Source organism: Rutidosis leptorrhynchoides, chromosome 8 (assembly GCF_046630445.1).
Source record: "Rutidosis leptorrhynchoides isolate AG116_Rl617_1_P2 chromosome 8, CSIRO_AGI_Rlap_v1, whole genome shotgun sequence".
Taxonomy (NCBI): domain Eukaryota; kingdom Viridiplantae; phylum Streptophyta; class Magnoliopsida; order Asterales; family Asteraceae; genus Rutidosis; species Rutidosis leptorrhynchoides.
Genome location: NC_092340.1, coordinates 2,151,376 through 2,166,346, shown reverse-complemented (window position 1 = coordinate 2,166,346; position 14,971 = coordinate 2,151,376). Strand labels below are relative to the sequence as shown.

The 14,971-nt window shown below is 39.7% G+C and overlaps 2 protein-coding genes across 3 annotated transcripts; both read right to left on the bottom strand.

Annotated features, from left to right (window-relative positions):
* Positions 1-6,722: 6,722 nt before the first annotated feature.
* LOC139862293 (pentatricopeptide repeat-containing protein At3g49170, chloroplastic) lies at positions 6,723-9,422 on the bottom strand. Its single transcript, XM_071850868.1, has one exon. The coding sequence runs from the start codon at positions 9,420-9,422 to the stop codon at positions 6,840-6,842; it is 2,583 nt and encodes an 860-aa protein (XP_071706969.1). The 3' UTR covers positions 6,723-6,839.
* A 1,665-nt stretch (positions 9,423-11,087) lies between these two features.
* On the bottom strand, positions 11,088-14,706 carry LOC139862734 (uncharacterized). Of its 2 annotated transcripts, XM_071851359.1 has the most exons (5): positions 14,364-14,706; positions 12,478-13,104; positions 11,871-12,017; positions 11,604-11,698; positions 11,088-11,523 (listed from the first exon to the last, which is right to left on the bottom strand). In XM_071851359.1, the coding sequence occupies exons 1-5, from the start codon at positions 14,466-14,468 to the stop codon at positions 11,520-11,522; spliced, it is 978 nt and encodes a 325-aa protein (XP_071707460.1). In that variant the 5' UTR covers positions 14,469-14,706; the 3' UTR covers positions 11,088-11,519. The 2 variants fall into 2 exon arrangements, with proteins under 2 accessions (XP_071707460.1, XP_071707461.1); XM_071851360.1 differs by having other exon boundaries at positions 11,100-11,698; positions 12,478-13,099; positions 14,364-14,439.
* Between the last annotated feature and the right edge of the window lie 265 nt (positions 14,707-14,971).

The window sequence follows — 14,971 nt, the reverse complement described above, 5'->3', positions numbered from 1 at the left end:
TTTGCACGCATATGTGGATTCAAAGCTAGTATGCAGTCAGGTCAGCGGAGATTTCGAAGCGCATGACATAGCCATGCAGCAATATCTATCGCTTGTTCACAACCTCGCTGACTAATTTGAAGCTTTTCAAATCTCCCACGTAATGCGTGGGCAAAATAAGAAGGCGGATGCGCTAAGCAAACTGGCTGCCTTGGCTTTTGATCATATGGGAAAGAAAGTTCTAATAGAAGAACTCAATGCGAAATCCATTGTTATGATGCCTTTAGTGGCACCAGTTGAGGAATCAAACTCAACATGGATGACGCCCATTGTGGCTTTTCTGCGGGATGGCACATCTCCTGCGGATTCCGCTGATGCAAAGAGAGTCCGCGTTAAGGCACCGCTGTATGCTCTTGAGGGTGACGTCCTATATCGAAAAAATTATTTGGGACCGCACTTAAGGTGCATTGGCCCGAAAGAGGCAGAGGAAGTTGTACGCGAGGTGCATGAAGGTGCATGCGCACTCCATTCGGGGCACAGGTCCATTGTGTCAAAAATAATGCGGCTAGGATATTATTGGCCCACCATGTACGCGGATACTGCGCGCATAGTTAAGCAATGTGAATCATGCCAAATACATGCACCTATTAGCAGAGCACCTGCGCATCCAATGATACCAGTCTCCTCACCGTGGCCATTCTGCAAATGGGCAATCGACATAGTCGGACCATTCCCAAAAGGCCGAGGTAATTTTATCATTTATTTTCTAAACATGCTACTCACATCAGTATCTTACGCACATTCTGCGCACGCAGGAAACATCAAATTCTTGATTGTTGCAATCGACTATTTCACAAAGTGGGTCGAAGCGAGACCGCTGGCAGCAATCTCAGGAAAAAGGGTGCGAAATTTTGTATGGGAAGACATCGTCTGTCGATTTGGTATACCAAACGAAATTGTTAGCGATAACGGTACGCAGTTCGCGAGTGACCCTTTTCGCAGCTGGTGCGCGGAGCTTAATATTAAGCAAACTTTTACATCTGTTGCGCATCTGCAGGCGAATGGCCAGTGCGAAGTCACCAACCGGGATATAGTAGCTGGAATCAAAGCTAGGTTGGGTCATGGTCGCGTTGGTTGGGTGGATGAACTACCGAAGGTTTTATGGGCGCATAGAACAACACCCAAAGCAAGCACTGGTGAGACCCCGTTCAGTTTGGTCTATGGATCAGAAGCTGTTGTACCCGCAGAAATTGGGGTACCAACGTTCCGCATACAAAATTTTGATGAGCAAAATAACTCTGAAGCTTTGCGGGAAAATCTTAATTTGCTGGAAGAACGCAGACTCTCTGCGGCTGTCAACGAAGCAAATAACAAGCAAAAAATTGCAAAGTACTATAATCAGCGTGTGCGTTCGCGCTCTTACAAGTGCGGTGACTTGGTTTGGCGTCAGAACGACGCAAGTCATGCGGAGGATACTGGGAAACTGGGCCCCCGTTGGGAAGGTCCATACAGGGTAGCGAAGGCAAACAATACCGGGGCGTACCATCTCGAGACACTAGATGGAAAACCTGTGAAACGCACTTGGCATGCGACGTTATTGAAAAAATGTTATATGTAGCTAGGTGGACCTGATCACTCCAGTTTATTGTAGCACATTATTTTTTCTATGTATTTTCCGTCCGTTTGGATGTGTCGCGGTTGTAATTGTGATTAATGCCAATTAAATATTTACTCGCGCATACTTTTGTTGTTTAAATCTTTTTTGTATGCGGTTCCTGCCTACTTAAGGGGTGTCCTCTAGCCCTCGTGCGGCAGAAACCTGTTTAGTTACAAGGCTAGACGCTAACGGCAGGCAAAGGGAATTGGTTTTCCCCTAGCCAAGCGCCACGCAGACTAGATGGCTGCAAAGTCGACTTAAAAAATTACAAGCATTGGTTTGCTTGTGCGTAATTACTCTCGCATTGGTTTGCTTGAGGAACTCAAAGCATAAAAACATTGGCTTGTTTTTAGTTGCGTTGCTTACCATACAGCTATAGTGCACCTCTAGTACATGACAAAGCGATAACGCAGTAGCTTTCGAGTCTAAATTATTAAAGGGTAATTGTTAAAGTATTGGTTTATTTTACGCAGTAATACCCTCATACGCATGAGTTTTGGTTAACTATGCGCATGGGCATGCGGTTCACATTTTGTTTTGATTCGCGATATATAAACAAATAAACACACTACGCATGCATATCAGGAATATATATACATCAAATTAAGTTGTTACATAAGAGGTAATTGTTTGTAGCGCCTGCCCAACACGGGACTTAGGGCTGCAAAAATACAAATACCTGCCTAAGCATAGGACTTACGGCGCAATTCAACACAAACTAATAATCCTCCTTTAAAAACCCATCGATCGACATGTTCGGGTCCGCAGCGAATGCGTTGATTAGGGGGATAGGGATGGACTTGATGGCTTCTTCCGCCTCCATTAACGCTGCAGCCGTTCCCTCTTTTAGCTTCTTTTGAACGATGTCGGGGAACGGCGGTGTTAGACCGCAAGCTTGGATTACCTCCTGCACAGCCTTGTTGATTTCATGGTCCCTGACCGCATCAACGTAGGCATTGAACTTGTCGGACACAGGCTCTGAGTCCATCACCTTTTGCGCAATGGTAGGGAGTGCGGTGCGCAGCTTCGCTAGATCCGCCTCTGCCAGCTCGCGGTTGGTTACCGCGTCATCCCTTTCCCTCGTCACTTTCTCAAGCTCCGACCGCAAACGTTCTGCATCCCCCTTCGCCTGCTCAACCGCACCAACCAGCTCACGGCTCTTTTTTCTTTCCTCAATCAGCGCAGTTTTGGTTTCATTCGCGGTCGACTCAACCGCCTTACGCGCCTCCTCAGCAGCATCCCTATCCTTCTTGACCTGATCTACACCCACCTGCAGTAGTCCTAGCTCTACCTCTTTGCGCAAAGCTAGCTGGTATATGCTGGAAGAGCGGCGGGCCTGATCCGCAAACATGCCGAAAAATACAAGGTCGTTTTGAATGAAGGCATTGTGCGCCTGGTTAAACGGTAGAGCGGCCAGTTGCTCGCGGAATTCGGCCGGAAAGATTTGCTGCAGGAACGCAGACTGCTCTGCGGCATTTTCCGCGGAAGACTGTGTGAGTTGGCTGAGGTTGACAAGGCGGAAGCTACCTTGCGGAGGAGTTGGTGTGGAATCGGAATCCACGTGTATTGTCTTATCCTTTGATGTGGCGGTAGCTTGGAGATCTGGGTTGACCCGCGGGGTGGACGGCTGCGTCTCCTCCACATGCTCTGCATATCAGTAAATAGTTATAACGTGAACTTTAGTATGCGGTAAAGGCGCAAGGAATGGACGCTTACCAGTAATGGGGGGAAGTCGTTCTGCGGAGCGTGGCTCGATTGGAACAAAGTTATCGTTCCGCATGTCCTCCCTTTGTTTGGGAGTCATCTTCTTCTTCTTCTGCTGAGCCGCAGAGGTCTCAGCTGCTTTGAGTTTGTTGCCAGATGCCGCCGGCGATTGCTCCACGTTTTCGCTAGCTTTCTCCTGCTCTAGCTGTACGTTCACATCTTGCTTGCGGAAGGAGATTCCCGCAATCTCTTCCGCAGTCAGCACCTTCTTCATCCTCATTTCTGCAAAGATACGCGCATGCGTTAGATAATATACATACAAAAACAGTTTAGTACACGATTATACTATTCCTACCCTTTCCATCCGGTCCGACTATGGCTGGGCGCACATCCTCCCATGGCCAGTGTGCGGGTATCTTCCCTAGCCGCAACATTACGTTCCCATATGATCGATGCACTAGCTGTGCGTTTGCACACTCCGCTAATAGTTTCCTTTCATCCTCATCCAGGGCGGGGGTCTTGTTTACATCCTTCTCCACCTTCTCGAACCATATCAGCGTTTGCGGGAAGTTTGCACTCACCACAGTTTGGTCGATGAAAAAGAATGTCTCTTTCCAATTCCCCGCATTCGATTTTGGGGTCTTGGTGAAGTTTTGACGAGCGAAGAAGGTGAACCACGATTTGTGGTGGTGGGCTAGTCGGTATAAATGGCAAAACACCTTCACCAGGGGCACTTTCTTGAGTGCAACGCACCACATCTCGAACAAGACTATTTTTCCTATAGCGTAAGGGTGTAACTGACCTAATCCGACCTTAAAGTGATCTAGCACGCCCAGAAAGAAATCAGTGGGAGGAACCCTAAAGTTGCCATGCTTAAAAGCATGTTCGTAAATAGCCACCTTTTTCTCCGGTGGCTCGTGGGCTCGCTGATTGGACAAAGGGGGCACCGGATTGTACTTGGCTAAGGGAGGATACTGTTTCACTAAGTAATCTATGTGCTTCTGCTCTATAACAGACTCTACGCTATCTACATACGTCTCGTTAGCTTTAGTCATTTTCTAGGAGTAATCGGATGAATACTAACCTTTAAATGGTGGCCGGAATGTTTGATTTTTGATCGGAATTCAAATTGGCAGCGTAACGAGGAAGCTTGAAGCAGGAAAGTGGAAATGAGCTGCAAAATGGGGTATTTATAGGGAAGATTGGGAGTCATGGGATGGAGTGGTGTGATCGTGGCTGCACACGTGTTACGCAATCGACGGCCAGCACTTTATTTATGCGCGTGGATGCCAGTTGGGTATGATTACATGTACGCGCGTGGTTGGCATGCGCCTGACACACTGTCACTTTATGTCATGTCCGCCGAATGGGCTTCTGCGATTGTGACAGGCATTTAATGGCATCGAGGTGCACGCGGAATATTAAATGCTAGCCGTTTTCTTGTTTCTTTCGCTTAATAGTTTGATATCATACGCCTCGCGCCATATAACATCAAACTGGGGGGACATAATGATACCGCAACCCGCATGCGCACCTCATATGCATGCGGGCGCTTAATAGTGTGCGTATGCGTGTGCTCGTGTGCGCTATGCGGTATGCGGATTGTATCTGATTCCTTTGTTCCCGGTACGGCGGTTGCTTAGCTGTCAAGTAAATATCTTTTCCATAATTATATCCGTGATTCGGGGGAGTCAGTTATGGATGAGATTAACGTGATCTGGGACGGTTCTAGAATTAGGGTTTGCCTATAAATACAACCCTAATCATCATTTACCGGACACAGCATATTACGTAACCATCACCTACGATACAAAAGCATCATTCGGCATCTTTTCAAGGTTAACAGGTTAGTCTTTCGTAAGCTAGTACCTACGACCTTATTTGGGGTCTCTTGATCGACGACCGTTATCAGAGGTGGACTTAATCACTTGGCCACCCCGCCGACATCATCATGTCGGCCAGGGTTATTCACGGTAGCCGGACCGGAGAGCCACGTTCTAAGATCCTTAAACCCCTCCTTATGTATTGAGCAGACATATTAAACCCCACGGTTAAAATATGCATGATCAGCCGTTAAAAAAAATAATAATGATAAAAATAAATAAATAAGTAATAAACATAAGCATGATAATATAGGCACACCACCCACAAACATAAGGACACCACCCACAAACATTTTACAACCATCTCTAAAAATACTCATTATCCACTCCACGTCACTGTTACCAATATCCATGGTCTTACGAACCTTGTTATAATCTTATTCGGATAGAACAGTTGTAAACAAAGACGAATCAGGAGGGTACAAAGGCATGAGACCAACATAGGAGTAGAGATGGCGAGAAGAAGCAGCAGAAATGGTTACAAGGACTGGACACGTCAGGGAGAGTAGTATAGAATCAAGAGTTTCTAGCTAGCCTTTATTCTAAGACAAGCAGTCTAATTATCTTAATGTGAATAAAGTACATCAGACTTTAGACCACAAGCCTTGGTCATTTTTTCATACCACCTCACAAAATTACAATTTTAAACCCTAAAAGCTAATTATTCAGTGAAAAACATTCAAAAGATTACCAATCTCCAGACCCAGATTTTTCTTTTTCAAACCCTAAAATTTTATGGGAAATATTGGGAATAATTTTATTTTTTTTGGCAAAAAACGAAAATTTAAATAAATACGGAAAACGTTTTCAAAAAGAAAGCGTCTTCAACAAGAAAACAAGAGAGAACCCGATGAGGCTCGTACCTAGAAAGCGAGAATCATATAGACTATTTATACCGAGCTTTTAACTTGATTATTCTGAAAAAGTAATCGAAACAACACTTTACAAACTAACTAGAGACAAATAATTCGAATAAAACACTACAAAACACTAAAGAGATACCTCCGAGCTCATATATATTATTAATAAAAACGCCGAATTCTTCCATTTCTTCGCATCGAACCAATTTTTTTCTTCCTTTTTTGTTGATTCTTGTTTTTGACTGGCACAGTAGAGTTCTCGCTAGGATTTACAGAAGTAACGATCACTGGCACGCTCTCCCCAGCCTTACTCGTCATCATAACATCGAAAGCCGCAAAAGCCTCCTCGGTCATTAGTCCTTTCCCACTTACCGATAAACCGCCTTTATTACCCAGTTGAGGACCCATAAACCGCCTTTACTATCGTCTGAATAATTGATAACCTTTTCCTTTTAACATTCACATACAGCAAAATTTTCACATATCCATTGGTTCACATACTTATAGTGGCAACTGGAAAGATGCAGAGCATCTTCACATCTGATAGAACCAGCATAGATTCGTACTTATTAAAATGAAACACAAACAAAACACACCAATATATTTCCTACAATTTGACAAGCAGGGATCTCCCAAAAGTATGACTCAAACCAATGTATTCATAATAATAAACCACTACAGACATATATATACTAATACACTTTCTTGTTTACCAAGTCATTACAACAAGATCTAAATTCACATGAAAATTGGCATTCACCAGTAATCATTGCAAGAACATGATCCATTCTTGAAATGATGGAATCTATTTGAATCTCTAACCACAATTTCTTTTTCCCTTGCCATTGATATATACTTCATTGCTGTGTGACAATCACCACAAACCCTAAGATTCTTGAACACCCTTATTGGTTTCATTTTCGACATGCTGATTAGCCCAAATGCCACAGCAATCTTCTCACTGTGCTGAACCAAGTATCCTTCTTTTTCTTTCTCATCAACCTCATGAAGAACGAAACTAGTATCAGGAACGTATCCAAGTTTCTTTATATCTGTTACCAACTGATCTAATTCTTTGTATATTTCATGCGCACGAGGATGACAAGTATCCCCAACATAGAATTTGTGAGTTTGGTTGTCGGCTTCTATCCAACTACAGCCTGCTTCCTTGATTAAGTTCCTTTCTTTCATGGTCTTACGGATTTCAGCTACCTTTTCCCATTCACCTTTTGAAGCATACAAATTGGATAATAATATATAAGCGGACGGATCATCTACATCCTGCTCAGTAATCATTTTTGCACATAGTTTTCCTAGTTCTGTATTTCCATGGACTTGGCAGGCTCCAAGTAATGTGCGCCATACTAAAGCATCAGCCTTGAAAGGCATTGAATTTATGAAATCCATGGCCTTTTCAAGTGACCCCGACCTCCCTAATAAATCAACTACACATGCATAATGTTCCATTTTTGGGGTTAGCTTGTGCTCTTGGTACATTGAATTGAGGTGTTGTAGACCCTCTTCAATCATTCCAACATGACTACAAGCTGATAAAACAGCAATATACGTGACTTCATTTGGCTTCACGCCAGCTTCAAGCATTTGATCAAACTTCTCCAGGGCCCTTGTTGCAAGGCCGTGTTTTGCATAACCGGTGATAATCGAAGTCCATGATATCACATTGCGTTCCACCATTTTGTTGAAAACACGAGCCGCTGCTTCTATGTCTCCACACCGTGAATACATTGAAATCAAAGCGTTACAAACCCTTAGGTTTGAACTAAACCCTGACTTCATCAACCGAGCGTGCATTTCCTCACCCTTCCCGACAGCGCCAAGACTGGCTGCTGCACTTAAAAGGCTGGCAAAAGTGAAAGAATCGACCCCTGTTTGAGTCTCCTCAGCTCTATTAAACATTTTAAAGGCTTCATCAGAACTCGTATTTCTAACATACCCATCTACAATGGCATTGTAAGAGATTAAGTTCTTCTCGAGTAAAACATCAAAGGCCTTTTGGGCATCTTCCATGCTACCAGATCGGGCGTACATGCTAATAAGCGAATTACCCACGCAGTTCACAGACACTTGACCTGATTTTACTGCATGGTTATGAATTTGTTTACCGATTTCCAGATTTGAAAGACTTCCACATGCCTTAAAAAGGCTGGAATAAGTAAAATGATTTGGTAAGACATCACCTTGTGTGATCATCTTGCAGTAGAGTTCAATCGCAGTTTCATCAAGACCTCCACTTTGCACATATCCTGTAATGATTGCGGTCCAAGACATCACATTATGACTGGCCATCCTTTCGAAAACTTTTCTAGCATCCTCCATTGGTTGAGCAGTCATACACTTTGCATACATGTCCACAAGACTGCACCCGATATACACATCCAAACACAAACCTAACTTAACTACCCACGAATGCAGTTGTTGACCAACCGAAACAAATCCCAGTTCAGCACATGCAGACAGAACACTACTTAGGGTAAACCTGTCAGGTGTAAACCCGGCAAATAGCATGCTCAAAAACAATTCAATCCCATCTTCATGATATCCAAATTGCGCATACCTAGTGATCAGCAAAGTCCACGTAACCGAATTTCTTTCTGGCATTTTATCAAACACCTTCTGAGCAGATTCCAGGTCGTGAAAACCTTTAGCAAACAAATCAACCAAAGCACACCCTACACACACATCAGAATCGATATACCCTGTCTTAATTACAAACCCGAAAATTGCTTCTCCAAACCAAGCATAATCTCTGTTACAACATGCTTGAATTGCAGCTGAAAAACAAAACTGATTCGGAAACTCTCCATGTCTAAGCATCTCAACAAATGTTAGCAAAGCTTGGGACTCCATTCGGTTATGCGCGAAACATGATATCATAGCACTCCAAGAAACCAAATCCCTCAACCTGTTATTATCATCACCCATGGAATCAAATATCGTTTTGGCCGTAGCCCAATCCCCACATTTGGAATACAAACTTATAAGCGAGTTAAGTACAATTGAGTCGAGTTTAATCCCAGATTGGTTGAGTTTGGAATGAACGAGTCTTCCGAGTTCAAAATTACGAGTTCGGATGCAAGATTTAAGGAGGACAGAGAAGGTGGTGAGGTCAGGTGTGAGTTGGTGTTGTTGAGTCATAACATCAAGGACTTTAATTGCTTCATGAATCTGACCCACGTTGGATAGACTTATTAATCGGTCTTTTAAGGGTTCAAAAGTTGGGTTTTTTAGGGGTTTAACGGATTTGTTGGAAGGTGGTTTTGTGGATTTGTAAGAATTTGGTGTCAATTTGGCGGGAGGGAGAAGACATAGAATTGACATTTTTGGATGAACAACAGAAATAACTATATCCATCTCATCCCATCTCCCAGCCCTTATTATAATTTAGTTTTGACTTAATTACACAAATGGTCACTGTGATTTGTCAAATCTTGCAAGTTTAGTCACTATATTTTTTTTTTTTGCAAGCTTAGTCACTGGAGTTTCAAAAACTTACAAGTTTAGTCACTCAAGATAATTGGTCTGTTAGAACACATCATATTCATCTCGATTCGTTGTATTTCGTTATGTTTTGGATGAACTTGCTTCACAACAAATGCTAATCGAAGCACTACGAATCTGTTCCAACTTTCAATTTGAATTAATTCGCGATTTTAGATTATTTTTTTTCATTGGATATTGCCTCAATTTTAAAATTTTTAAACACGCAATCATTTTCTTGCGCAAAAATTAAATTAGAATCCTTTTCGGACATCTTTTTTTGAGGTTAACTTGATTGTCAAATTTGGTAACTTATTTTATCTTTTTGGGCCATTTGCCCTAATATATTTCATCAGATATGGTATAAAACAAACTAAAATAATTAAAGTTACATTTGACTTTTAAAAGTCAAATGATTGTGTTATTTTGAAACACTAGGACATATGCTGAGACTGCTTATGTTATTTATATTTAACTTATTGGTAGCAAATAGTCATTTTATTCCCCCAAAAAAACTATATATATCCTGATGTCCTATGTTGTAAACATGGGCTAATGGGGTCATTGGGCAAACTTGATGAAACCGAATTTCATATAGCTAGAACGAAAACTAAAACATTTAGAATATATAGTTGTCTATGAGTGTACGTGTATAACTGATAAATGATTGAAACTTGTTGGAGATGGGAGTTTGAATTAACAACTTTGGTTGGACATTTTGAGTTGGTAATAAAAGGAAAAATTAGCAGAAATTTTTTTTTTTCCCTTTTTTTTTTTTTTTTGGGTAAGCGAGGAAACCTTTCTATGAACGAGCACATTAGCTCCCTCGTAGAAGGTAAAACCTCGGGTAATCAAGCCCCCCAAGCGCGAAACCTGGTACCGGGTGAATTGCGCATTACGCACACCTTCTAGTCACACTCCCTTTTTGAAAAATTTGGCATAGCCAGGAATTGAACCCGGATGGTGTGCTTCATTGGGTAACTCGATAGCCACTCAGGCAAGCTTGCGTGGTTAAATTTAGCAGAATTGAGGTCAAATGTGTTGGTGACTTATACATACATTGATTTGGTTCAGCTTATATTATATTATTATATTATGAAAAATAAATAAAAACTAAAAGGTTATAGAAGGGACAAGTGATATAACATCATGGCCTCCATTCCAACTACTGTTACATTAATATTAATAATAAATACATTTACATGAGAGGTGACATAGTGGGTTGTTTGGCCTAGTTTTGGGTTTTGGACAAGAATATATGGCCCACTTCATTTCTAAATTCTGCTTCTGACTTGATTTATATACAAGTACACGATAAAGGACTGCTCTTCATCTGTTTGATGTTTACGTTTACCTAATCATGTGTTTATTTAAGTCAAGTTATTATACTTTATAATATATAATATTCCAAACTTGTACCTTAGGCTAAAACTTTTGAAAGAACATGATGCACATCCAGAAAACAAGGACCAGACCAGATTGGCGACCCGTATGTACGCATCCAGGCCTTATATTTCGGTAGCTGAGACACCTGAAGACCCATCAGGGTGATCATCACACAACCAAAGATATAAAATGATATCAAATATCTTTAGAAAGCAAGCACACCATACATAACATAATAATAAATTGATCTTGAAATTTAGTCGTCGTTTATTCAACTCATACCTTATATACATCACAAGGTCATTTATGCATCTACAAGCACTAGAATGATTATTATTATTATATTATTATGCCTACTACTACATCAAATAACAGATGATTTTGATTACGGACAGTTTTGCAGGTATACCGAATCTCCTCCTAGCTTATCTTATTTAGCAAAACCTACTAGTCTGACTTGGACCTGGGGGCAGGAGTCAGATTGTAAAGCTACCAGTCATTAATAATCATATTTTCTTCTTCTTGTTCTATCTGGATTCATCAGCAGCTGCTCTACCTATGTCACTTCAATTCGTTAATTATATGAATTCTAGATGCTGACCGTGATAGATAAACGCACACAATTTACTTGGTTACTTTCTGAAAATGTGAGTAGGAGGAGATTCATCCGTCCTAGCAAACCTTCCCCTGATCCTTGGCTGACTGTCCGCTAACGCCTTCCTGCAAGCATACTGATGAACACAGCACAAACACCATTACATACTAGTACAATTTTGCTGACTTTAAATCACCATTAGACCCTTTAATACGGGTTTTTACTATTTCACATTCATTTGATAGAAAATTAACTAATGAAAAATTCCTCTTTGTTGGAAGATGTTACTAATTATTATTATTAATTACCTTGATTTTTCTGCCAAAATTCCTCTTTGCTTTCTTGTTCCTGTATCTTGAGAGCTTTTGCAAACGGTCTTCAGTGATGCGTTCACTGATTAATGGTGGCTGCCCAACGGGATAATGAATGAAGCTTGAGTTAGCATCACCAAGGGTCTGTCATGAAAAAAAAAAAAAAAAAAAAAAAAAACAAGTAGTAGGTATCAATGAATCTGTCATGCTCTGCTTCTCACATATGACCATGAAACATCTTATCTTAGCACACACATGAAAAAAGTTCATATCTCAACCCATAAACATATGCATGTACAAGAATTTTTGTTCACACATTGAAAATTATCCATCCATTTCAAGTTTGAAATTAATGACTGATAATTTTGTATATGAAAGTAAAATTACAAGTATATGTTGTTTAGTCATATTATGGATGTTGCATCAGGTACAATAACCACACAAGTACTAATCACATCCGTCAATGTTGTTTGCAGTTGTTGTTAACAGATGCATTTCATTTCAATATTATAAATTTGTGTAGCATATAGAATTTTCATGTTTGAACACTGCATTGGATGCGTACATAATAATGAAGAAAGTAAATAGTAGTAAAATTTTTAACCTTTATGTCTCCTTCACTGAAGGCCCTTCTCATACCATAAGCATTGCCAAAATCTATTTCACTGAAATTCACAACACTTGGTTTGACTTGCGCCCAATCCATAGAGTTTAGACTATCACAGCTCATGCTTTTTGGGATTTGACATGATGGATCATCGTCGTTTTCCTTCACAACTAGGTTTTCTTCTGTAGAAACTACAGGGAAACTGAAACCCAAGACTTGTGAAAATGGTGACGACTCAGTTATAGTTACAGTTTCGTTTCCCAGTACTTGTGAAAATGGTGATGACTCGGTCAGAGTTACAGTTTCGGTTCCAGTTGCAGTTGCTGCTGCTGCTTCTTTTGCCAAAATATCTTTGCATTCGTAGAAAACATCATTCAGAAACTCCTCGTTTTGAAGGGATTGGATGTCTGTAGTAAGCTTCATCTCTTGAGGGGTAATTATGTCTTCTTCTCCACAAGAGATCATTGAGATAGCAGCAGCAGCAGATGATGATGTCATGGGGTCAATGCCCCTAATTAATGATGGATGTTGTTCAATTATTATAGGCTCTGGTGCTTTAAATAGATCCCCTTCACCCCCAAGATCATAATCTGATATAATACTCGATGTCTGAATTAGGCTATCCTGGAGAAGAAGAAGAAGAAGATACCACACGACGAAAATCCATCAGAAACAACATCAACTATCATCATTATTATCTAATAATCTAGTAGTATCAAAATTGAGTAAAAGTAAATGAACAGATAGAGACGTACATATAAACATGATGATGTGTGTGAACTTAGCTAGGACATGGAGAAATATTCATCATACAAAACAAAACAAAACAAAACAAAATTTAATTTTGAAACTTTTCTATAAAGAATAACTACCATCCACTATCATAAAGAGACCTTATGGTTGTATTTTATGGCTTAAACTACACAGCTTGGATCCATTATTAGTTATTTATGACTTTTTCTTTGCAAGGTAACTTCCCAAAAGGAAAAATAAAAAGTTATGAATCAATGTGTAAATATGGCTCCCCTCTTGTTACAATTTTGAACAATTAAAAAAAATAAAATAAAAAAATACTGCCTTGGCTTGTGATACAATATATAGTTGGGTGTTGAACAGTAGAGAAGGGAGATTAAAAGCAACTTTAGAGGAGGTCAATTGCCTTTTTATTTCCCAAATAAAGTAGAGTTAGATTAAAACAAAACCATTGGTGGAAAATTATAATCTTAGTGGTACTTTTGCTTTAGCTTTTCCCCTATACATACTTTTTTTAGTTGATTTGAGCTCTTGTTAGTGGGGTGAAAAAGGTGAATCTTAATAATAATAATCTTTATCATACAACAAGAAGTTGACATCAGATATTAACAGAAGTGGAACTAATAGGAGTATGGTAAGACAAAAACATAGGCCACTATGTCTTTTCCATTCACTAACAACAATGCAATGAAGGGAACCAACACTAAAAATGGACATCAATTAACCAATCTCATTACATTACACTACACTACACTACACTTTAAAAATGGCAAACAAAAGCTAATCATCCACAAACAAATTTGTTTAGTTACCAATTAAATTAATTTCTTAAAATCTCAACAATAGGGGTTTCTTGATAATTGATTCATAAAGCAGAAACTTTAACTTCTCAGGATGAAAGAAGAGACCAACAATTAAGTGAAAATCCATCAATCAAGATCAAGATAATTCATGATATTAGCTTTAAAAAAAAAATATGAAACATGCATTTCAATCAACAATCTCAAAAACCCTAAATCATATATAAACATATTCTGCAAGTAAGTAACCAGGCATGCAAGATAACGGAATAAAAATTACAACTTTAAAAAAAAACAACAGGGAATAATAGAAGCAAAAAACAGAATTACCAAGCAGGTAATTGACTTGTGTGAATGACAGAAATCATCAAATTGTTGAACATCAGATGACAAATTCTGAAAATAAGGGAACATTATGCCAGTCTCTGCGTACATTTCTTGCTTTCTCTTTCTATTTCTAAAATCCGAGAGCTTTAATTTTAAGTTAATTAAAGATGACTCCGATTTTTTTTTTTTTCAGTGATGAAAAAAGTTTAGATTTTTTCACATTAAACAAATTGCAGCTGGTAAAGGTTCAACACTCAGTAGCTGCTGAGTAGTAGGAGAAAATATTATATTTATATTTATATCTATATAACTAATTTAAATTAAATAACATATAAAGGGATGATTCAAACACAAAAACAACAGAGAGAGAAGGAGGTCCTCTGTATGATAATTTTGTATGGGTTATTAGTACCTGCTTCATTGATTTATACGGAGCTTGTGACTATAACCCGACACCAGTTGTGGGTCCCCACATATTTTGTCCTAACTTTATAATTGTGGAGTATATATATATATTTTTGTAAGTAGCTCCCCATAATTTTAATAATCACACACATGATAACTGGACAATTATGCCAATACTAACAATTTGGTAATAAAATTAGTAGTAA

Bases quoted from the DNA above. Each gene is read 5' to 3' on its own strand.
- LOC139862293 (XM_071850868.1), bottom strand. From the start codon at position 9,422: ATGTCAATTCTATGTCTTCTCCCTCCCGCCAAATTGACACCAAATTCT.
- LOC139862734 (XM_071851359.1), bottom strand. From the start codon at position 14,468: ATGTACGCAGAGACTGGCATAATGTTCCCTTATTTTCAGAATTTGTCA. The intron at 13,105-14,363 runs GTAATTCTGTTT...CTTCTTCTCCAG, and splicing joins ACAAGTCAATTACCTGCTTG to GATAGCCTAATTCAGACATC. The intron at 12,018-12,477 runs GTTAAAAATTTT...TTTTCATGACAG, and splicing joins TCAGTGAAGGAGACATAAAG to ACCCTTGGTGATGCTAACTC.